The sequence below is a fragment of the Artemia sp. Qi Xiang Cuo genome, chromosome 11, assembly GCF_049724085.1.
Source record: "Artemia sp. Qi Xiang Cuo chromosome 11, ASM4972408v1, whole genome shotgun sequence".
Lineage (NCBI taxonomy): Eukaryota > Metazoa > Arthropoda > Branchiopoda > Anostraca > Artemiidae > Artemia > Artemia sp. Qi Xiang Cuo.
In genome coordinates this window covers 16,409,034-16,434,734 of record NC_142804.1, presented here as the reverse complement: position 1 = coordinate 16,434,734, position 25,701 = coordinate 16,409,034, and the positions used below count along the sequence as shown (strand labels likewise).

Here is a 25,701-nt window from a genome sequence, read left to right as displayed (position 1 = left end):
TTTTCATAATTTTTTGAATGAAATTTTGGTATTGTATATCCAAGTGGTGAATTCAAGAAAGAGTTTGTTACTTACTTACAATTTTCTCATAATTTCTTGAATGAAATTTCTGTATTGTGTATCCAAGAGGTGATTTCAAGAAAGAGTTAGTTACTTACAATTTTTTCATAGTTTCTTGATTGAAATTTCTGTATTGTGTATCCAAGAGGTGAGTTCAAGAAAGAGTTTGTTACTTAATTATAATTTTTTCATAATTTCTTGAATGAAATGTCTCTATTGTGTATCCATGAGGTGAATTCAAGAAAGAGTTTGTTACTTACTTACATTTTTTTCATAATTTTTTGAATGAAGTTCCTGTATTGTATATCCAAGAGGCAAATTCAGGAAAGAATTTGTTAGTTACTTACAAATTTTTTCATAATTTCTTGAATGAAATTTCGGTATTGTGTATCCAAGTGGTGAATTCAAAAAAGAGTTTGTTACTTACTAACAATTTTCTCATATTATCCTGGATGAAACTTCCGTGTTGTGTGTCCAAGAGGCGAATTCAAGAAGGAGTTTATTACTTGCTTACAATTTTTCACGATGGACTATAAAGAGATAGAAAATTTATTTTAATCAGGTTTCATTTCCCTTATGCTTAGTGATAAATTCCGGAATTATTATTATTTTGAGGCCTGGACTCTAAAGAGATAGAAATTTTATTTTAATAAGGTTCATCCCCTTTATACTGAGAGATAAATCGCGGAATTGTTATTTCGAAGCCCTTATAATGTAAGTAGGACATATTAGATTTTTTCAGAGATACAAAGAGATTAATAGAGATTGAATATATTACTGAGTCAGATCCCTTGGAATTTAAATGTATCAGCGCACAGTTGCCAGAACAAAGGAACCGTCAGAGATTAATCGACATTTTGTGCGGGTTTTCTGTAAATTGTAAAATCCAGTTTGTCAATGTTACGAATAATTATTACATCCAGAAACGGTAATTTAATTGTATTTTCAATTTTTAAAGTAAATTGTAAATTTCGTTCAAATGTATTGAGGTGATCTAGAAAGCCCCTAAGTTCATTTTCTTCATAATTTCAGAGCGATATTACATCATCAATATAACGCCCCCAATAGACTACTATGTCAAAACTACTTACTATTGTATTTTCTGAAATGCTTGCATTTTCAGTTTTTCCACTAAATCTACCGAATTACATATGTACGATTTTTGGGAATAAATCAAAGGTTTGAAGGCTGTACATAACCACTTTCCAATGTTGGAAGTATGGGGATTTCGTACATGCTACAATTGGCCTTAAGGGAATAACTTGCTTATGTAATTTCCGTAAACCATAAAACTTTGGGCAAAAGCTACCTCGGGGGAGAAATTTATTATACAATTGTGGGGTGATTTATATTCTTTAATTCGGTTATAATTTTATTCGCAAACTTATAAATATGGTCGTGAGTCATAGAAGTATATGTATGTGTGTCTTTTAAGTGTGAATAAATTCTGTTTTCGTAATCTAAGGTATCCATGACTAGAAGTGAATTTCCCTTGTCTACTTTTGTTATTATAATTGAAGGGTCTTTGCGAAGATTAGACGAATTTTTATGTCGTGCAAAATTTCTGGCGTCAAATTAGTATGAGACGTAGCTTTTTTTGACTGTCGTAGACTGTAATAATAAAACAAGTCCGCACTTCATAAGGGTCAAAAAAGGATATTCAGTGTTTGTGCAAACAACATTCTAAGGAGGAAAATATATGTGCCGGAGGAACTTGTTTTGATGGAAAATAAAATTTTTGACCTTGTTGAACAGTCTTGATTTCCTTAGATTCAAGAACTCTAGAGGATTTTGTTTTTTGTTCTTAATAAAGACCCTCCCACACAAATAGGATAATTTGATTGCCAGGGGAACACTTTGATTTTTGTCATGTTTTTTCGCTTTGTCCATGATTTTAGTTTAATATAAACTTTCTAGTACAACTTCATAGTAAGATTCGGGGGTTGAGTTGGAGTAGGATCCTCCTACACCGACTTATTGTTTACTGTTAAAGCACCGAGGACAGTGAAAATAAAATCTATTGTTTGAGTGGGTTAATGTGATGTTTGAATTGAGTATGCTAATGGGTTATTGAAATGGCTTTTAGCTATCCTTGGAAAAGTAACATTGCCTTTTAGGTTACCCCCTCCCTCCAACTTTTTCTCAAAATGACATGAAATTTGCTTGCGGTTGTACCAATCATACGCTATGCTTCCTCATAGACACGACGCAGTTTTCCTTGTTGCACTCTATGGCCGATTATCGACACCACACGACTGTACCATTTGAGAACTAAAGTTACATCAAACAACAACATAGCAGATTATAACATGGATCAAAGTGTACAGTTAGAATCTTTTTATTGTGAGTGTTCTATTTGTAATGGCCACTATCATGACTTCAGTAATTCGCATGAGATTAATGCAGCAAATTTAGAAATCATGGAAAAGTAAATAGAAGAGGACAATCCTTGTGAAATAAGAAGAAAAATCTTTGATGAAATGGTGAGAAAAAGGGTAGGCTCAGCAGTTTCTGCAGTGGAAGAGTGACCATTATCACAAAAAACAATACAGACAATGGACATCCTCTCCATTACAAGGAAGATCAGGAGCATAATAAATCTCTCTCAAAAGGAGGTTCAATATAGCAGAAAAGAAAAATATAAAGAAGAGACAAAGACAAGGTGGGTATTTCTAAAGAGGGCACTATCATGAAATAACTTTATGAATAATTTTATGATGCATATTCAGAATGTTTAAAGTTGTTCAACAATGTAGATACTGTATAATGATATATGAAACATATTTTTATATTAATATTCTACATGTCATTACTTAATTAAAAATATATTATACATTACTTTGTTATATTTCCATTATTTTTAGGGTACGCTAACAAACAAACGCTTAGAATATCTATTAAAAAGTTGGAGATGTATGATATTAACAAACATGTAATATTTTACAAGTTAAGTTATGTAACAATTTCCATGTTTCATTTGCATGCAATAGACACCGTGAGTTTTATTACTCCTCCCCAAAATGAATTCTACGGGTTTTATGACTACTCCACACAATGAATTAAGACGTTTTTAGGACTCCTCCCCCTAGTCATAAGTCTTTCTAACCTTGAGCAAAGATATAAAAGTTTGATGAAATACTTCTCTTCTCAAATATTACATTAATGGCTTCCAGAATGATAGGACTATATGACACAAAATTTATTGGTTTGAAAAAATTATCCTGCGGTCTTATATTTGAATCTGCATTTTTATTATTGCCTATGGAACTCGAAGAAATTGACTGTTATCATTGGATTGTGAACTATAATATGTTTGAGTATGATAAAAGCTTGTGGAGTACTACATTACATCGTATAAAGAGACTGGGATTCTACGAAAGAGTCATTACACAACATAATAAAATGATCAAGAACTGAGAAATGTTCAGGAAGAAGTCAGTGAAATTTGCAGCTTTTTCGGGGTTGAAGCACTTTACGTAAAGGGTAACGCACTTACAGATGAAGTTTTAATTTGAAACTGTGACCCTAGGGTTCCACTGTTCAATTTAGAAGAATTTAAGTGTCCTAAATTTGAAGGGGCTTATCACAGTCCTGAAGAAGAGGTTAGGTTCTTCGCGCAGTGGCTACCAACGGACATACCTGATCATGATAAGTGCAGAAGACACGGGAAAAACTATTCTATACCTTGGTATTCTCGTCTGTGACTGTTTAATAGGTAGCTTCGAGTATTTTTATTTTGTAAGCATGTGTTTTTCAAGAAATCTTTTTTAATATGTTTAAGCAATAACTATCTTTAAGCTTAACCCGTCTTTATTCTTTAGAATAGTTCTATTCATTCAAGAAATTATGAAAAAAATTGTAAATAAGTAACAAACTCCTTCTTGAATTCACCACTTGGAAACACAATGCCGAAATTTCATAATAGAAATTATGAAAAAATTGTAAGTAACTAACAAACTCTTTCCTGAATTTGCCTCTTGGATATACAATACAGAAATTTCATTCAAGAAATTATGAAAAATTGTATGTAAGCAACAAACTCTTTCTTGAATTCACCTCATGGATACACAATACAGAACTTTCATTAAAAAAAGTATAAAAAAATGTAAGTAAGTATCAAACTCTTTCTTGAATTCACCTCTTGGATACACAATACAGACTTTTCATTCAAGAAATTATGAAAAAATTTCAAGTAAGTAACAAACTCTTTCTTGAATTCACCTCTTGGATACAAAATAAAGAAATTTCAATCAAGAAACAATGGAAAAATTGTAAGTAACTAACTCTTTCTTGAATTCACCTTTTGGATACAAAATACAGACATTTCATTTGAGAAATTATGAAAAAGTTGTAAGTAAGTAACAAACTCTTTATTTCGCCTCTTGTATGCACAATACAGAAATTTCATTCGAGAAATTAGGACAGAAAATTGTAAGTAAGTAAAAAACTCCTTCAATTCAGCTCTTGACACACGACACGAAAATTTCATCCAGGAAATTATGAGAAAATTGGAAGTAAGTAACAAGCTCTTTCTTGAATTCACCACTTGGATATACAATACAGAAATTTAATTCAAGAATTTATGAAAAACTGTAAGTAAGTAACAAACTCTTTCTTGAATTCGCCTCATGTATGCACAATACAGAAATTTCATTCGAGAAATTAGGAAAAATTGTAAGTAAGTAACAAACTCTTTCTTGAATTCACCTCGTAGATACACAATACAAAAATTACATTAGAGAAATTATGAAAAATTGTAATTAAGTAACCAACTCCTTCGGGAATTCAAATCTTGGATACGCGATACAGAAATTTTATTAATAAAAATAATAATAAAAAAAACTGTAAGTAAGTAACAAATTCTTTCTTGAATTTACCTCTTGAATGCACAATATAGACATTTCATTTGAGAAAATATTAAACATTGTAAGTAAGTAACCAACTCTTTCTTGTATTCACCTCTTGGATGCACAATACAGCAATTTCAATCAAGAAACTATGAAAAAATGGTGAGAGAGTAACAAATTCTTTCTTGAATTCACCTCTTGTATGCACAATACAGAAATTTCATTCATGAAATTATGAAAAAATTGTAAGTAAGTAACAAACTCTTTCTTGAATTCACCTCTTGGATGCACAATACCGAAATTTCATTGAAGAAATCATGAAACATTGTAAGTAACAAACTCTTTTTGAATTCACCTCTTGGATACACAATACCGAAATTTTCATTCAAGAAATTGTGAAAAATTTGTAAGTAAGTAAAAAACTCTTTCTTGAATTCACCTCTTGGATACACAATACAGCAATTTCAATCAACTATGAAAAAATGGTGAGAGAGTAACAAATTCTTTCTTGAATTCACCTCTTGGATGCACAATACCGAAACTTCAATCAATAAAGTTTGAAAAAAAGGCAAGTAAGTAACAAACTCTTTCTTGAATTCACCTCTTGTATGCACAATACAGAAATTTAATTCATGAAATTATGAAAAAATTGTAAGTAAGTAACAAACTCTTTCTTGAATTCACCTCTTGGATGCAAAATACCGAAATTTCATCGAAGAAATCATGAAAAATTGTAAGTAACAAACTCTTTTTGAATTCACCTCTTGGATACACAATACCAAAATTTCATTCAAGAATTTGTGAAAAAATTGTAAGTAAGTAACAAACTCTTTCTTGAATTCACCTCTTGGATACACAATACCGAAATTTCATTCAAGAAGTTACGAAAAAATTGTAACTAAGTAACAAACTGTTTCTTGAATTCACCTTTTGAATACACAATATAGAAATTTAATTCAAGGAATTTTGAAAAAACTGTAAGTAACAAACTCTTTCTTGAATTTACCTCTTGGATACACAATAAAGACATTTAATTCGAGTTGTGAGAAACTTTAAGTAAGCAACCAACTGTTTCTTGAATTCACCTCTTGGATACACAATACCGAAATTTCATTCAAGAAATTGTGAAAAAATTGTAAGTAAGTAACAAACTCTTTCTTGAATTCACCTTTTGGATACACAATACAGACATTTCATTCGAGAGATTATGAAAAATTTGTAAGTAAGTAACAAACTCTTTCTTGATTTCGCCTCTTGTATGCACAATACAGAAATTCCATTCGAGAAATTATGACAGAAAATTGTAAGTAACAAACTCCTTCTTATATTCAGCTCTTGACACACAACACGTAAATTTCATCCAGGAAATTATGAGAAAATTGTCAGTAAGTAATAAGCTCTTTCTTGAATTCACCACTTTTTTATACAATACCGAAATTTAATTCAAGAAATTATGAAAAAATTGTAAGTAAGTAACAAACTCTTTCTTGAATTTGCCTCATGTTTGCACAATATAGAAATTTCATTCGAGAAATTATGAAAAATTGTAAGTAAGTAATAAACTCTTTCTTGAATTCACCTCTTGGATTTACAATACAAAAATTACACTCGTGTAATTATGAAAAATTGTAATTAAGTAACCAACTCCTTCGGGAATTCATCTCTTGGATACGCGATACAGAAATTTTATTCAAGAAATTACGAAAAAATTGTAAGTAAGTAACCAACTGTTTCTTGAATTAACCTCTTGGATACACATTACAGGAATTTCAATCAAGAAACTATGAAATAATTGTAAGTAAGTAACAAACTCTTTCCTGAATTCACCTCTTGGGTGCACAATACAGAAATTTCATTCGAGAAATTATGAAAAAATTGTAAGTAAGTAACCAACTGTTTCTTGAATTCATCTCTTGAACACACAATATAGAAATTGTATTCAAGAAATAATTAAAAAATTGTAAGTAAGTAACAAATTCTTTCTTGAATTTACCTCTTGTATGCACAATATATACATTTCATTTGAGAAACTATTAAACATTGTAAGTAAGTAACACACTCTTTCTTGAATTCACCTCTTGGATACACAATACCGAAATTTCATTGAAGAAATCATGAAACATTGTAAGTAACAAACTCTTTTTGAATTCACCTCTTGGATACACAATACCGAAATTTTCATTCAAGAAATTGTGAAAAATTTGTAAGTAAGTAAAAAACTCTTTCTTGAATTCACCTCTTGGATACACAATACCGAAATTTCATTCAAGAAGTTACGAAAAAATTGTAAGTAAGTAACAAACTCTTTCTTGAATTCACCTTTTGAATACACAATATAGAAATTTAATTCAAGGAATTTTGAAAAAACTGTAAGTAACAAACTCTTTCTTGAATTTACCTCTTGGATACACAATAAAGACATTTAATTCGAGTTGTGAGAAACTTTAAGTAAGCAACCAACTGTTTCTTGAATTCACCTCTTGGATACACAATACCGAAATTTCATTCAAGAAATTGTGAAAAAATTGTAAGTAAGTAACAAACTCTTTCTTGAATTCACCTTTTGGATACACAATACAGACATTTCATTCGAGAGATTATGAAAAATTTGTAAGTAAGTAACAAACTCTTTCTTGATTTCGCCTCTTGTATGCACAATACAGAAATTCCATTCGAGAAATTATGACAGAAAATTGTAAGTAACAAACTCCTTCTTATATTCAGCTCTTGACACACAACACGTAAATTTCATCCAGGAAATTATGAGAAAATTGTCAGTAAGTAATAAGCTCTTTCTTGAATTCACCACTTTTTTATACAATACCGAAATTTAATTCAAGATATTATGAAAAAATTGTAAGTAAGTAACAAACACTTTCTTGAATTTGCCTCATGTTTGCACAATATAGAAATTTCATTCGAGAAATTATGAAAAATTGTAACTAAGTAATAAACTCTTTCTTGAATTCACCTTTTGGATTTACAATACAAAAATTACACTCGAGAAATTATGAAAAATTGTAAATAAGTAACCAACTCCTTCGGAAATTCATCTCTTGGATACGCGATACAGAAATTTTATTCAAGAAATTATGAAAAAATTGTAAGTAAGTAACCAACTGTTTCTTGAATTAACCTCTTGGATAAACATTACAGGAATTTCAATCAAGAAACTATGAAATAATTGTAAGTAAGTAACAAACTCTTTCCTGAATTCACCTCTTGGGTGCACAATACAAAAATTTCATTCGAGAAATTATGAAAAAATTGTAAGTAAGTAACCAACTGTTTCTTGAATTCATCTCTTGAACACACAATATAGAAATTGTATTCAAGAAATAATTAAAAAATTGTAAGTAAGTAACAAATTCTTTCTTGAATTTACCTCTTGTATGCACAATATATACATTTCATTTGAGAAACTATTAAACATTGTAAGTAAGTAACACACTCTTTCTTGAATTCACCTCTTGGATACACAATACCGAAATTTCATTGAAGAAATCATGAAACATTGTAAGTAACAAACTCTTTTTGAATTCACCTCTTGGATACACAATACCGAAATTTTCATTCAAGAAATTGTGAAAAATTTGTAAGTAAGTAAAAAACTCTTTCTTGAATTCACCTCTTGGATACACAATACAGCAATTTCAATCAACTATGAAAAAATGGTGAGAGAGTAACAAATTCTTTCTTGAATTCACCTCTTGGATGCACAATACCGAAAATTCAATCAATAAAGTTTGAAAAAAAGGCAAGTAAGTAACAAACTCTTTCTTGAATTCACCTCTTGTATGCACAATACAGAAATTTCATTCATGAAATTATGAAAAATTGTAAGTAAGTAACAAACTCTTTCTTAAATTCACCTCTTGGATGCAAAATACCGAAATTTCATCGAAGAAATCATGAAAAATTGTAAGTAACAAACTCTTTTTGAATTCACCTCTTGGATACACAATACCGAAATTTCATTCAAAAAATTGTGAAAAAATTGTAAGTAAGTAACAAACTCTTTCTTGAATTCACCTCTTGGATACACAATACGGAAATTTCATTCAAGAAATTACGAAAAAATTGTAAGTAAGTAACAAACTCTTTCTTGAATTCACCTTTTGAATACACAATATAGAAATTTCATTCAAGGAATTTTGAAAAAACTGTAAGTAACAAACTCTTTCTTGAATTTACCTCTTGGATACACAATAAAGACATTTAATTCGAGTTGTGAGAAACTTTAAGTAAGCAACCAACTGTTTCTTGAATTCACCTCTTGGATACACAATACCGAAATTTCATTCAAGAAATTGTGAAAAAATTGTAAGTAAGTAACAAACTCTTTCTTGAATTCACCTTTTGGATACACAATACAGACATTTCATTCGAGAGATTATGAAAAATTTGTAAGTAAGTAACAAACTCTTTCTTGACTTCGCCTCTTGTATGCACAATACAGAAATTCCATTCGAGAAATTATGACAGAAAATTGTAAGTAACAAACTCCTTCTTCAATTCAGCTCTTGACACACAACACGTAAATTTCATCCAGGAAATTATGAGAAAATTGTCAGTAAGTAATAAGCTCTTTCTTGAATTCACCACTTTTTTATACAATACCGAAATTTAATTCAAGAAATTATGAAAAAATTGTAAGTAAGTAACAAACTCTTTCTTGAATTTGCCTCATGTTTGCACAATATAGAAATTTCATTCGAGAAATTATGAAAAATTGTAAGTAAGTAATAAACTCTTTCTTGAATTCACCTCTTGGATTTACAATACAAAAATTACACTCGAGAAATTATGAAAAATTGTAATTAAGTAACCAACTCCTTCGGGAATTCATCTCTTGGATACGCGATACAGAAATTTTATTCAAGAAATTATGAAAAAATCGTAAGTAAGTATCAAAGTCTTTCTTGAATTAACATCTTGGACACACAATACAGAAATTTCAATCAAGAAACTATGAAAAAATTTTAAATAAGTAACAAATTCTTTCTTGGATTCATCTCTTGGATGCGCAATACAGAAATTTAATTTGAGAAATTATGAAAAAATTGGAATTAAGTAACAAACTGTTTCTTGAATTCACCTCTTGAATAAACAATATAGAAATTGTATTCAAGAAATAATTAAAAAATTGTAAGTAAGTAACAAATTCTTTCTTGAATTTACCTCTTGTATGCACAATATATACATTTCATTTGAGAAACTATTAAACATTGTAAGTAAGTAACACACTCTTTCTTGAATTCACCTCTTGGATACACAATTCAGAAATTTCATTCAATAAATTATTAAAAAATTGTAAGTAAGTAACAAACTCTTTCTTGAATTCACCTCTTGGATGCACAATACAGCAATTTCAATCAAGAAACTATGAAAAAATGGTGAGAGTAACAAATTCTTTCTTGAATTCACATCTTGGATGCTCAATACCGAAACTTCAATCAATAGTTTGAAAAAAAAGGTAAGTAAGTAACAAACTCTTTCTTGAGTTCACCTCTTGTATGCACAATACAGAAATTTCATTTATGAAATTATGAAAAAATATTAAGAAACTATGAAAAAATTGTAAGTAACTAACTCTTTCTTGAATTCACCTCTTGGATGCACAATACCGAAGTCTCATTGAAGAAATCATGAAAAATTGTAAGTAACAAACTCTTTTTGAATTCACCTCTTGGATATTCAATACCGAAATTTTTCTTCAAGAAATTGTGAAAAAATTGCAAGTAAGTAACAAACTCTTTCTTGAATTCACCTCTTGGATACACAATACCGAAATTTCATTCAAGAAGTTAAGAAAAAATTGTAAGTAAGTAACAAATTCTTTATTGATTTCGCCTCTTGTATGCACAATACAGAAATTTTAGTTGAGAAATTATGACAGAAAATTGTAAGTAAGTAACAAACTCCTTCTTCAATTCAGCTCTTGATACACAACACGAAAATTTCATCCAGGAAATTATGAGAGAATTGTCAGTAAGTAACAAACTCTTTCTGGAATTCACCACTTGGATATACAATACCGAAATTTAATTCAAGAAACTATGAAAAAATTGTAAGTAAGTAACAAAGTCTTTCTTGAATTTGCCTCATGTATGCAAAATACAGAAATTTCATTCGAGAAATTATGAAAAACTGTAAGTAAGTGACAAACTCTTTCTTGAATTCACCTCTTGGATACACAATACAAAAATTACATTCGAGAAATTATGAAAAATTGTAATTAAGTAACCAACTCCTTCGGGAATTCATCTCTTGGATACACGATACAGAAATTTTATTCAAGAAATTATGGAAACATCGTAAGTAACTGACAAACCCTTTCTTGAATTCACCTCTTGGGTGCACGATACAGAAATTTTATTCGAGAAATTATGAAAAATTTGTAAGTAAGTAACAAACTCTTTCTTGAATTCACCTCTTGGGTGCACAATACAAAAATTTCATTCGAGAAATTATGAAAAAATTGTAAGTAAGTAACCAACTGTTTCTTGAATTCATCTCTTAAACACACAATATGGAAATTTTATTCAAGAAATAATGAAAAAATTGTAAGTAAGTAACAAATTCTTTCTTGAATACACGTCTTGTATGCACAATATAGACATTTCATTCGAGAAACTATTAAACATTGTAAGTAAGTAACCAACTCTTTCTTGGATTCACATCTTGGATGCACAATACAGCAATTTCAATCAAGAAACTATGAAAAAATGGTGAGAGAGTAACAAATTCTTTCTTGAATTCACCTCTTGTATGCACAATACAGAAATTTCATTCATGAAATTATGAAAAAATTGTAAGTAAGTAACAAACTTTCTTGAATTCACCTCTTGGATGCACAATTCCGAAATTTCATTGAAGAAATCATGAAAAATTGGAAGTACCGAAATCTTTTTGAATTCACCTCTTGGATATACAATACCGAAATTTCATTCAAGAAATTGTGAAAAAATTGCATATAAGTAACAAACTCTTTCTTGAATTCACCTCTTGGATACACAATACCGAAATTTCATTCAAGAAGGTACGAAAAAATTGTAAGTAAGTAACAAACTCTTTCTTGAGTTCACTTTTTGAATACACAATACAGAAATTTAATTCAAGGATTTGTGAAAAAACTGTAAGTAAGTAACAAACTCTTTCTTGAGTTCACTTTTTGAATACACAATACAGAAATTTAATTCAAGGATTTTTGAAAAAACTGTAAGTAAGTAACAAACTCTTTCTTGAATTTATCTCTTGTATACACAATAAAGACATTTAATTCGCGTTATTGTGAAAAACTTTAAGTAAGCAGCCAACTGTTTCTTGAATTCACCTCTTGGATACACAATACAGAGATTTCAATCAAGAAACTATGAAAAAATTGTAAGTAAGTAACAAACTGTTTCTTGAATTCACCACTTGTATGCAGAATACAGAAATTTCCTAGGTTATGTGCAAGCACATAACCTAGTCTAAATTTACAATGTGGGTAAGGTACAATGGCCAAGGGAGGGGGAAGTTCATGTGTACTATGGAGACACAGATTCTCTATTATTAAAAGTTGAACCCGAGAATTTATTGAAAGATTTGAAAAATGGCACCCATATCAGCTCACGGATGGATTACAGGAATTAGAACGAGAGCATCTACCACGAGTTGGTGAAACGTCAGGCCCCCAATCAATTGTTAATGTTAAAATCTGAGACGGGGAGCGATTTAATATCCAATAGGGTGCTCCCCGGTCAAAAAGTATTGAAAGGGGACAAAGATGTGCACTCCAAGTTGAAAAATGGTTTTAGGAAGAATTTAGATGTGCACTCCAAGTTGAAAAATTGTTTTAGGAGGAATATATGGCCTTTTAGGGTTTTTCTACATGCTGAACCGGAAAGTGTGTTCTCCGACATGCTGAATCTGAAAGAATAATTTTCATAGAGATTATTACTTAGAATTTTTCATAATTTCTGGAATGAAATTTCGGTATCGTGTATCCAAGAGGCGAATTTAAGAACGAGTTTGTTACTTACTTACAATTTCTTAATAATTTCTTGAATGAAATTTCTGTACTGTGTATCCAAGAGGCGAATTCAAGAAAGATTTTGTTACTTACTTACAATTTTTTCATAATTTCTTGAATGAAATTTCTGTATTGTGTATCGAAGAGGTGAATTCAAGAAAGACTTTGTTACTTATTTGCAATTTTTCATAATTTCTCAAATGAAATGTCTGTATTGTGCATCCAAGAGGTGAATTCAAGAAAGAGTTTGTTACTTACTTACAATTTTTTAATAATTTCTTGAATGAAATTTCTGCATTGTGTATCCAAGAGGTGAATTCAAGAAAGAGTGTGTTACTTACTTACAAATTATTCATAATTGCTTGAATTAGATTTCTGTATTGTGTACCCAAGAAGAGAATTCAAGAAAGAGTTTGTTACTTACTTACAATTTCTTCATAATTTCTTGAATGAAATTTCTGTATTGTGTATCCAAGAGATGTATTCAAAAAAGAGTTTGTTACTTACTTACAATTTTTTCATAATTTCTTGACTGAAATTTCGGTATTGTGTATCCAAGAGGTGAATTCAAAAAGAGTTTGTTACTTACTTACAATTTTTCATGATTTTGAATGAAATTTCAGTATTGTGCATCCAAGAGGTGAATTCAAGAAAGAGTTTGTTACTTACTTACAATTTTTTCATAATTTCATGAATAAAATTTCTGTATTGTGCATACAAGAGGTGAATTCAAGAAATAGTTGGTTACTTACTTACAATTTTTCATAATTTCTCGAATGAAATGGCTGTATCGTGCATGCAAGAGGTGAATTCAAGAAAGTTTGTTACTTACTTACAGTTTTTTCATATTTCCTTGAATAAAGTTTCAGTATTGTGTGTTCAAGAGGTGAAATCAACAAACAGTTGGTTACTTAATTAAAATTTTTCATGATTTCTTGAATGAAATTTCTGCATTGTGTATCCGAAAGGTGAATTCAAGAAAGAGTTTGTTAGATACTTACCTTTTTTCCATAGTTTATTGATTGAAATTTCGGTGTTGTGTATCCAAGAGGTGAATTAAAGATAGATTTGGTTACTTACTTACAATTTTTCATAGTTTCTCGAATGAAATGTCTATATTGTGCATACAAGAGGTTAATTCAAGAAAGACTTTGTTACTTACTTACAGTTTTTTCATAATTCCTTGAATAAAATTTCTATATTTTGTGTTCAAGAGGTGAATTTAAGAAACAGTTGGTTACTTACTTACAATTTCTTGATAATTTCTCGAATGAAATTTCTGTATTGTGCATCTAAGATGTGAATTCAGCACAGAGTTTGTTACTTACTTACAATTTTTACATAGTTTCTTGATTGAAATTCCTGTATTGTGTATCCAAGAGGTTAATTCAAGAAACAGTTTGTTACTTACTTACAATTTTTCATAATTTCTTGAATAAAATTTCTGTATTGTCTATTGAAGAGGTGAATTCACGAAGGAGTTGGTTTACTTACTTACAATTTTTCATAATTTCTTGAATGTAATTTCTGTATTGTGCATCCAAGAGGTGAATTCAAGAAAGAGTTTGTTACTTACTTACAATTTTTTAATAATTTATTGAATGAAATTTCTGCATTGTGTATCCAAGAGGTGAATTCAAGAAAGAGTGTGTTACTTACTTACAATTTTTTCATAATTGCTTGAATGAAATTTCTGTATTGTGTATCCAAGAGGCGAATTCAAGAAAGAGTTTGTTACTTACTTACAATTTTTCATAATTTCTTGAATGAAATTTCGGTATTGTGTATCCAAGAGGTGTATTCAAAAAAGAGTTTGTTACTTACTTACATTTTTTTCATAATTTCATGAATAAAATTTCTGTATTGTGCATACAAGAGGTGAATTCAAGAAATAGTTGGTTACTTACTTACAATTTTCCATAATTTCTCGAATGAAATGTCTGTATTGTGCATACAAGAGGTGAATTCAAGAAAGTTTGTTACTTACTTACAGTTTTTTCATAATTCCTTGAATGAAGTTTCGGTATTGTGTGTTCAAGAGGTGAATTCAACAAACAGTTTGTTACTTACTTAAAATTTTTCATGATTTCTTGAATGAAATTTCTGCATTGTGTATCCGAAAGGTGAATTAAAGAAAGAGTTTGTTACTTACTTACCATTTTTCCAAAGTTTCTTGATTGAAATTTCGGTATTGTGTATCCAAGAGGTGAATTGAAGAAAGAGTTGGTTACTTACTTTCAATTTTTCATAATTTCTTGAATGAAATGTCTATATTTTGCATACAAGAGGTGAACTCAAGAAAGAGTTTGTTACTTACTTACAGTTTCTTCATAATTCCTTGAATAAAGTTTCAATATTGTTTGTTCAAGAGGTGAATTCAAGAAACAGTTGGTTACTTACTTACAATTTTCTGATAATTTCTCGAATGAAATTTATGTATTGTGCATCTAAAATGTGAATTCAGCAAAGAGTTTGTTACTTACTTACAATTTTTACATAGTTTCTTGATTGAAATTCCTGTATTGTTTATCCAAGAGGTTAATTCAAGAAACAGTTGGTTACTTACTTACAATTTTTTCATAATTTCTTGAATAAAATTTCTGTATCGCGTATCCAAGAGATGAATTTCCGAAGGAGTTGGTTACTTATTTACAATTTTTCATAATTTCTCGAATATAATTTTTGTATTGTGTATCCAAGAGGTGAATTCAAGAGAGTTTGTTACTTACTTACAATTTTTCATAATTTCTCGAATAAAATTTCTGTATTGTGCATACATGAGGCAAATTCAAGAAAGAGTTTGTTACTTACTTACAATTTTTTCATAATTTCTTGAATGAAATTGTGCATACAAGAGGTGAACTCAAGAAAGAGTTTGTTGCTTACTTACAGTTTTTTCATAATTCCTTGTATAAAATTTCCATATAGTGTCTTCAAGAGGTGAATTCAAGAAACTGTTGGTTACTTACTTACAATTTTTTGATAATTTCTCGAATGAAATTTCTGTATTGTGCATCTAAGATGTGAATTCAGCAAAGAGTAGGTTACTGACTTACAATTTTTACATAGTTTCTTGATTGAAATTTCTGTATTGTGTATCCAAGAGGTGAATTCACGAAGGAGTTCATTTACTTACTTATTATTTTTCATAATTTCTTGAATGTAATTTATGTATTGTGTATCCAAGAGGTGAATTCAAGAAAGAGTTTGTTACTTACATACAATTTTTCTAATTTCTCGAATGAAATTTCTGTATTGTGCATACATGGGGCAAATTCAAGAAAGAGTTTGTAACTTAAAATTTTTTCATAATTTCTTGAATGAAATTTCGGTATTGTATATCCAAGTGGTGAATTCAAGAAAGAGTTTGTTACTTACTTACAATTTTTTCATAATTTCCTGGATGAAATTCTCTTTTTGTGTGTCCAAGAGCTGAATTCAAGAAGGAGTTGGTTACTTACTTACAGTTTTTTTTCATAATTTCTCAAATGAAATTTCTGTATTGTGCATACAAGAGGCGAATTCAAGAAAGAGTTTGTTACTTACTTAAAATTTTTTCATAATTTCTTGAATGAAATTTCGGTATTGTATATCCAAGTGGTGAATTCAAGAAAGAGTTTGTTACTCACTTAAAATTTTCTCATAATTTCTCGAATTAAATGTCTGTATTGTGTGTCCAAGAGGCAAATTCAAGAAAGAGTTTTTTACTTATTTACAATTTTTTCATAATTTGTTGAATGAAATTTTGGTATTGTATATCCAAGTGGTGAATTCAAGAAAGAGTTTGTTACTTACTTACAATTTTCTCATAATTTCTTGAATGAAATTTCTGTATTGTGTATCCAAGAGGTTATTTCAAGAAAGAGTTAGTTACTTACAATTTTTTCATAGTTTCTTGATTGAAATTTCTGTGTTGTTTATCCAAGAGGTGAATTCAAGAAACAGTTGGTTACTTACTTATAATTTTTTCATAATTTCTTGAATGAAATTTCTGTATTGTGTATCCAAGAGGTGAATTCAAGAAAGAGTTTGATTCTTACTCACAATTTTTTTATGATTTTTTTAATGAAATTTCGGAATTGTGTCTCCAAGAGGCAAATTTAGGAAGAGTTTGTTAGCTAATTAAAAATTTTTCCATTATTTCTTGAGTGAAATTTCGGTATTGTGTATCCAAGTGGTGAATTCAAAAAAGAGTTTATTATTTACTTACAATTTTCTCATAATATCCTGGATGAAACTTCCGTGTTGTGTGTCCAAGAGGCGAATTCAAGAAGGAGTTTATTACTTGCTTACAATTTTTTTCATAATTTCTTGAATGAATAGAGCTATTTTAAAGAATAAAGACAGATTAAGCTTAAAGATATTTGTTGCTTAAACATTAAAAAAGATTCCTTGAAAAAAAAATATTTACATAAAAAGTATACTTAATGTTCACTGTTAACCATCCAAAAACGAGGATCCCATGGTATAGAATACTTTTTATCGTGTCTTATGCACTTATCACGATCAGGTATGTCCCTAGGTAACCATTGCGCGATGAACCTGAACCTTCTCTTCAGGATGGTGATAAGCCCCTTCAAATTTAGGACACTTAAAGTCTTTTATATTGCAAAGTGGAATCCTAGGGTCACAGTTTCGAATTAAAACTTTATCTTTAGGTACGTTACCCTTTATGTATAGTGATTCAACCCCGAAAGCTGCAAATTTCACTGACTTCTTCTTGAACATTTTCAGTTCTTGACCACTTTTATTATGTGGTGTAATCACTCTATCCTAGAATCCCAGTCTGTTTATATGGCGCAAAGAAGTACTCCATAAACTTTTATCATTCTGAAAAATATTATAGTTCACTATCCAATGATAACAGTCAATTTCTTTGAGTTCCATAGACAATAATAAAAATGCACATTCAAATATAACACCACAAGATGATTTTTCCAAACCAATAAATTCTGTGTCATATTGTCATATTATTCTGGAATCTATTAATGTAATATTTGAGCAGAGAAGTACTTCGTTAAAATTTTATATCTTTGCTCAAGGTTAGAAAGACTTGTGACTAGGGGGAGGAGTCCTAAAACCATCTGAATTCATTGTGTGGAGGAGTCATAAGCCATAGAATTCATTGAAGAGAGGAGTCATAAGCCTCTCGGTGTCTATTGCACGCAAATGAAACATGAAAATTGTTACGTAGCTGAACTTGTAAAATATTACATGTTTGCTAATATCATACATCTCCAACTTTTTAATAGATAATCTAAGCGTTTGTGGTGCTATCGTACTCTAAAAATAATGGAAATATAACAAAGTAATGCATAGTATATTTTCAATGAAGTAATGACATGTAGAATATTAATATAAAAATATTTTCACACATTATTTTACATTATTAACATTGTTGAACAACTTTAGACATTCTGAATCTGCGTCATAAAATAATTCATCGAGTTCTTTCTTGATAGTTCTCTCTATAGAGATATCCATCTTGTCTTTGTCTCTTCTTTATATCTTTCTTTTCTGCTATATCGAACCTCCTTTGGTGAGACCTTCCTTCTGCTCCTGATCTTCCTTGTAATGGAGAGGATGTCCATTGTCTGTATTGTTTTTTGTGATAATGGTCACTCTTCCACTGCAGAAACTGATGAGCCTACCCTTTTTCTCACCATTTCCTCAACGATTTTTCTTCTCATTTCATGCAGATTCTCCTCTTCTATTTCATTTTCCATGATTTCGAAATTTGCTGCATTACTCTCATGCAAATTACTGAGGTCATGATAGTGGACATTACAAATAGCACACTCACAATAAAAAGATATTTCTAACTCTACACTTTGATCCATGTTATAATCTTCTATGTTGTTGTTTGATGTAACTTTAGTTCTCAAATGGTATGGTCGTGTGGTGTCGATATTCGGCCATAGGGTACCAGAAGGAAAACTGCGTCGTGTCTATGAGGAGGCATAGCGTATGATTGGTACAACCGCAAGCAAATTTCATGTCATTTTGAGAAAAAGTTGGAGGGAGTGGGGTAACCTAAAAGGCAATGTTAATTTTCCAAGGATACCTAAAATCCAAGTCAATAACCCATTAGGATACTCAATTCAAACATCACATTAAACCATTCAAACAATAGATTTTATTTTCACTGTCCTCGGTGCTTTAACATTAAACAATAAGTCGGTGTGGGAGGATATTACTCCAACTCAGCCCCCGAATATTACTATAAAGTGGTACTAGAAAGTTTATATTAAACTAAAATCATGGACAAAACGAAAAAAAACATGACAAAAATCAAAGTGTTGCCGTCGCAATCAAATTATCCTGTTAGCGTGGGAGGGTCTTTATTAAGCACAAAAAACAAAATCCTCTAGAGATCTTGAATTTAAGGAAATCCAAACTCTTGAAAAGGTCCAAAATTCTCTTTTCCATCAAAATAAGTTCCTGTGGCACATATATTTTCCTCCTTAGAATATTGTTTGCATAAACACTACATATCCATTTTTGACCCATATGAAGTGAGGACTTGTTTTAATGTTACACTCTCCGACAGGCAAAAAAAGCTGCGTCGCATACTAATTTGACGCCAGAAATTTTGCACGACATAAAAATTCGTCTAATCACCGCAAAGACCCTTCAATTATAATAACAAAAGTAGACAAGGGAAATTCACTTGCAATCATGGATACGTTAGATTACCACAACACTTTTTATTCACACTTAAAAGACACAAATACATATAATTCCATGACTCACGACCATACTGATAAGTTTGCGAATAAAATTATAAATGAATTAAAGCATCTAAAAAAATGGCGTAATCACCCCACAATTGTATAATAAATTTCTCCCCCGAGGTAGCTTTTGCCCAAAGTCTTACGGTTTACTGAAATTACATAAGCAAATTATTCCCTTAAGGCCAATTGTAGCATGTACGAAAGCCCCTGCTTCCAATATTGGAAAGTGGTTATGTACAGCCTTCAAACCTTTGCTTTATTCCCAAAAATCGTACATATGTAATTCGGTAGATTTAGTGGAAAAACTCAAAATGCAATATTTCAGAAAATACGATAGTAAGTAGTTTTGAAATAGTTTCTATGTACACAAATATTGATGTAGCAATATCTGAGCAGTTATTAAAAAATAAAATAGAAGAAAACTATCATTTAATTAAAGATTCAAGAAAAGTAATAGATTGCAAGGTTTGAGTGTCCCTAGTCAAAATTTTTAATAAGTATTCAATGTATTTTTAGTTCCGCAATTCTTTTTATCAACAAAAAAAATGGTTTCCCTATGGGAGCACCACTATCCGGGTTATTAGTGGACATTTATGTAGAACACCTTGAAAATTGGGCCTTAAATTCATATTTCTTAAAAAATGTCTATTGGGGGTGTTATGTGGATGATGTAATATCGCTCTGGCATTATGGGGAAAATGAACTTAGGGGATTTCTAGATCACTTTAATACAAATGACCGAAATTTACAATTTACCTTAGAAATTGAAAATGCAAATAAATTACCGTTTCTGGATGTATGAATTATTTGTAGCATTGATAAACTGGATTTTACAAATTACAGAAAACCCCCATAAAATGTCGATTAATCTCTGACGGTTCCTTTGTTCTGGCAACTGTGCGCTGATACATTTAAATTCCCAGGAATCTGACTCAGTAATATATTCAATCTCTATTAATCTCCTTGTATCTCTGAAAAAATCTTATATGTCATACTTACGTTATTAAGGCTTCGAAATAACAATTCCGCAATTTATCTCTCAGACTAAAGGGGATGAAACTTTATTAAAATAGAATTTCTATCTCTTTAGAGTCCAGGCTTCAAAATAATAATAATTCCGGAATTTATCTCTAAAAGGAGATTTCAAAAATCTCTTCCCATGACAAAAATTGTCCTCTAAAGTCGATTCTGATGTTTGTAGCGCTCTATGTCTTAGCGCTTTAGAAATATTTAAAAAAGCTTCTAAAGTAGAATTTTGGAAAATTTTGAGTTTGGGGGGAAGGGGGATTTCAAAAACTTCTTCCCCTGACATAACTTGTCCTCTAAAGTTGATTCTCATGTTTGTAAGCAGTGCTTTAGAAATATTTAAAAAGCTTCTAAAGTAGAATTTTGGAAAATTTTGAGTTTGGGGCAAAGGGGGATTTCAACATCTTTCCATGACATAAATTGTCCTCTATAGGTGATTCTGAGGTTTGTAGCGCTCTATGTCTTGGTGCTTTGAAAATATTTAAAAAGCTTCTAAAGAAGAATTTTGGAAAATTTTGCGCTTGGGGCAAAGGGGGATTTCAAAAACATCTTCCCATGACATAAACTGTCCTTTAAAGTCGATTCTGATGTTTGTGGCGCTCTCTGTCATAGCGCTTTAGAAATATTTAAAAAAGCTTCTAAAGTAGAATTTTGGAAAATTTTGAGTTTGGGGGGAAGGGGGATTTCAAGAACATCTTCCCATAACATAATTTGTCCACTAAAGTTGATTCTGATGTTTGTTGCGCTCTATGTCTTAAGGCCTTAGAAATATTTAAAAAAAAGCTTCTAAAGTAAAATTTTGGAAAATTTTGAGTTTGGGGGGAAGGGGGATTTCAAAAACATCTTCCCATGACATAAATTGTCCTTTAAAGTCGATTCTGATGTTTGTAGCGCTCTATGTCTTAGCGCTTTAGAAATATTTAAAAAAGCTTCTAAAGTAGAATTTTGGAAACTTTTGAGTTTGGGGGGAAGGGGGATTTCAAGCTGTTAAAGGGGTTATGATAAGCAAAGTTGTGACATCACAAATGGGTTCGATAAGCAATGTCAGCTATATAGTAAATAAGTTAAATGTATCGTTAAATGACAATAGGATTTTGGAATATATTTTAATGAACAAGGTTAAAAGCTGAAGTTGTGTAAGGTAAGCAGTGATCTATAATTATGATAGTAACATAGGATGAAATGTGAGCTAATACAACTAGTAATGTGCAGTAATTTACCATTATAAAGAGGGAGGAAGGAGTAGAGGTAGGTACTTCAAAGTACCTTCCCGGGACATACCTTAGCATGAAGATCCATCCCTGAAAGTTTCATTTTCCTAACCCAACCCCTTTCCATGATAGCCAAAAGTAACTAAAGTAGAATTTTACCAAAACTTTTTCCACAAAATAAGTTTTTCAAAGAAAAGTAAAGAACTCCATTAAACAAAAATGAGCAAAAATAAATTCAAATAACTTACCAAGCGTGAAACTACCACAAATCAGCATCGATAAATAAATGAAACCCAAAACGAATATAAATTGCAATAAGTAACCGAGTCAAACTCAAACCGAGCAGAAATAAACTTGAGTAGGGTCCAAAACCCCTATGCCTTCCCAAGGCCAGAACATAATTTGCACTTTACTGAAAAAAATACAAATAAATGTGAATTGTCAGTTTAATATAAATGTACTGATATTTATTAATCAAAATCTTAATATTATTTGATTTATTAAAGTTATAAAATAAAAAAAAAATTATATTTCTACAGCCATTCCTTCTATACGAAGTGATCGGGGAAGTTTTTTGGCCCTTGCCAGGCCACGTTTTAACGGGATCAGCACTTTTTTTCTGCATCAGGGCCCCTTAGTTCATGGACTCTCAGACGCAAGTTTCCAATCGATCGGATAAAAGTTTTTGGCCCATTTGACCTCTCTTTGCGGAGAAACTCTGCTCCAAACTGTACATCAGGTTCCTCTTGGCCCAAGGCTCTAGGGCTCTAATTAGGGCTATCCTTTCAGTTATAAAACTTACGTATAAGTAATTCACAATCTGATCATTTCATCCCAGGAAGTATACTATTGGACTTTTTGACTATTTTTAACAAAATGGCTGTCTTAAAATTTTGATCAGGTGTTCTGGAACAATACGGGGGTGGGAGACGGGAGCAAAAAGAGGAAAAGGGGCTGGTAGCCCTCTAATCACTTTTTACTTTTTAAAAGGGCCCTAGAATTTTCAATTTAGAATCGAATGAGCGCCATCCGAAGTTACTACAGCACGAGGAAAAAACAATGCATTGAAGGCACATGGCCCTACTTGGACAGGACTAAAGTATTGCCTCTGAATAGCCTCTCCCAAGAAAAACTAAAATCGAAATCCATGGACTATGTGATGAGAAGCAGATTAAAAAAAAGAATATTAATGGACTATTGAATTATATTGAATTATATATTGAAATATATATTGAAAATTGAAAATATATATATTGAAAATTATATTGAAATATATATTGAATTATAATGATCATGTGAATTATGCTGAAAGTACAAAAGATAGTCTATTAGACATTTTTGTAAAATTTCCAAAGCGTGTAAATACTCTTTTCTAATATGACCGTACTAACTGACATTTATTGACATAGCTATCAACATGCTATCATGTTTTATGATGATGCTATCAACGGTAATTTTAAACAAGCTGACAGGTAGTTGACATTTGTAGTCTGAAAAGTTATATTTTCACTAGAAACATTTTCACCGTTGACCCACATTTTTTGGTATATATAAGAATATTTTGAAAGAATGAATAAGGTTAATATCCCTTAGTTCACAAACTTATCCAGAACCATTAAGGTTCTTCCCCCTAAATTTTCAGTAGAATGAATATTTACTGTTATCTAGTCTTCCAGCCCCCCTCATCCCCCCCCCCAAAAAAATGACATTAAATGAGTCGCTGTGACTTAGTGGTGTCAATTCACGAATATGTAAAAGGCGGCAGAATGTATTTTTCAAAATCTACTTTTTAGCGGTAATATGCAGAAAAAGGCATTTTCAATGAAATAACAAAAAAAAAGTTATATTCAAAATCTAGCGGAGAAAAATGCCCCATCCAAATTGAAGCCCCTGAACCTACTTCTGTTACATCATCGATATCATAGACATTGCTCTGACTTACTTTTGTGCAATCCAGTGATACATCAGAACTGTCATAACAAGCAACTGGACTTCCGACTACACTTTTTAAGAAACTAAGTAAAAACAGCAGAAAAACTAGCATGTTGAACTTGATCTTTAAACTAAAAGTCTCTTGGGACCTCAGGTTAGACTAGTCAAATATTTGATTTCACCAGTACAATTTGTGGTACAAGCTACAAACGTTTTGGCTTTTTTTTCTGAGAATAATGAAAAGTAAAAGTGTTTACGGCAGTATTGGATTAGAAGTAAAAGGTGATTGACTTTATATAAGAATGGTAATTTTTTATAAGGACTTATAAGAATAGAAACAGGTGTTAGTGTCAAAAAGAAAAATCATAACTTCATCTAGCGTTTGGTGACTTTGTTTGACCTAAGACTGCTCCAAACTTGTCTTTTCAGGTACTTTAAGTGCAAGGGAGGGAAAATAAAATAGAATTCGGTTCTTAGTAGGTCTAACATCCCAAAGTCAATCAGGGGCATAGCTTCAGTTTTGAGTTTGGTGGGGGAATATATAAAATATGTCAACAAAATCGTCCAGTGTTCCGACAAATGTGGATACATAAGCCAAATTAAACTAAAAACGTAAGCTAAATTTCAAGGCTTTCGTGCTGCGGTCCGACACCTTAGAAAATGTTAACTGCGTCCTTGAAGTCAATTAACCTACTTAATATATAAAGATTTTTCCAGGCTAAATTAAGCCTACCTTATACAGACTGGATTTTGACTTAAAATACTACTACTACTACTAATAATAATACTAACAACTCACCGCAGCAACTTTCCTGAGGCGAAAATAATTTCAATGATTTAAAGAACATGAAAATTGGAACTTGGAATGTTACGACGTTAAAAAATTGACTATCGTATCGACATTTTGACTGACGAATACAGACGATTAAAACTGGATTTATTAGGAGTTTCAGAAACTCATATCCCAGAGGTAGGAATTATGAAATTAGGTGATATAGAATTGGTTTACTCAGGAAGGAAGGATGGGGTACATAGACAGGGAGTATGGCTCATGATGAATAAGGAAGCTGCCAAGTCTTGTTTAGGCTGGGAAGGTATTAATGATAGAATACTAATCGCTCATTTTATGCAGGGTATCAGTTATAGTAGTATATGCCCCTGTAGAACCAACTGACGGAGATACTAGTGACTCAGATGAATTTTACTTACAGTTACAGAAACAAATAGACAGGGTCCTAGGTAGAAACATGATGTTTTTACTGGGAGATTTTAACCCCCAGGTCGGTAGAAATATGGATAGATGGTACCCTAGCCTAGGAAAATTTGTTGTAGGAAAAGAAGATAGATAGGGCTAAAGACTTTTGTCATTTTGTAGGTATAATAATCTAGCTAAGGCAAGTAAAGTGTTTGGTCACAATACAGCCCACAAGTTAACTTGGTATTCACGTGATGGTGTGACGGCGAACTTTACTGATTATGTTATAGTAAATCAAAGACTGGCAGGATCAATACAAGATACTAAGGTATATTGGAGTGCTGTTATTCATGTTAAAAGTAAAGATCACCATCTAGTAGTGTCAAGGGTTAACTTAAAGCTGGAATTTCGTAAGGGTAACTACCTACCGGAAAGTTATGATTTTGGTTGACTTCAGGATAAGAATTTGAGAAACACTTTCCAGGAACAGTTGTATACTAAACTCAAGAATTTAAAATTTGATAATGTGAAAGATGGTTGAAATGGTTTTAGAAAAATAATTTGTAAAGTTGTTGAAGGTGTCTTAGGAAAGAAAGCTAGAACTGAAGCTAAGAATATTAGTGAAAAGGTCTTACGTACGATAGAAAAGAGAAAGAACCTGCACGAGAATTACCGTAGT

General features: G+C 31.0%; 1 protein-coding gene across 1 annotated transcript in view; it reads right to left on the bottom strand.

Moving 5' to 3' along the window:
• LOC148946697 (superoxide dismutase [Cu-Zn]-like) overlaps positions 1-23,953 on the bottom strand; it is a 42,289-nt gene extending 18,336 nt beyond the window's left edge. Inside the window, exon 1 of the mRNA XM_089097087.1 lies at positions 23,838-23,953. Within this exon, the coding sequence (XP_088953213.1) occupies positions 23,838-23,939 (102 nt within the window). The 5' untranslated portion in view covers positions 23,940-23,953. The remainder of the gene's footprint in view (positions 1-23,837) is intronic.
• Positions 23,954-25,701: the final 1,748 nt, after the last annotated feature.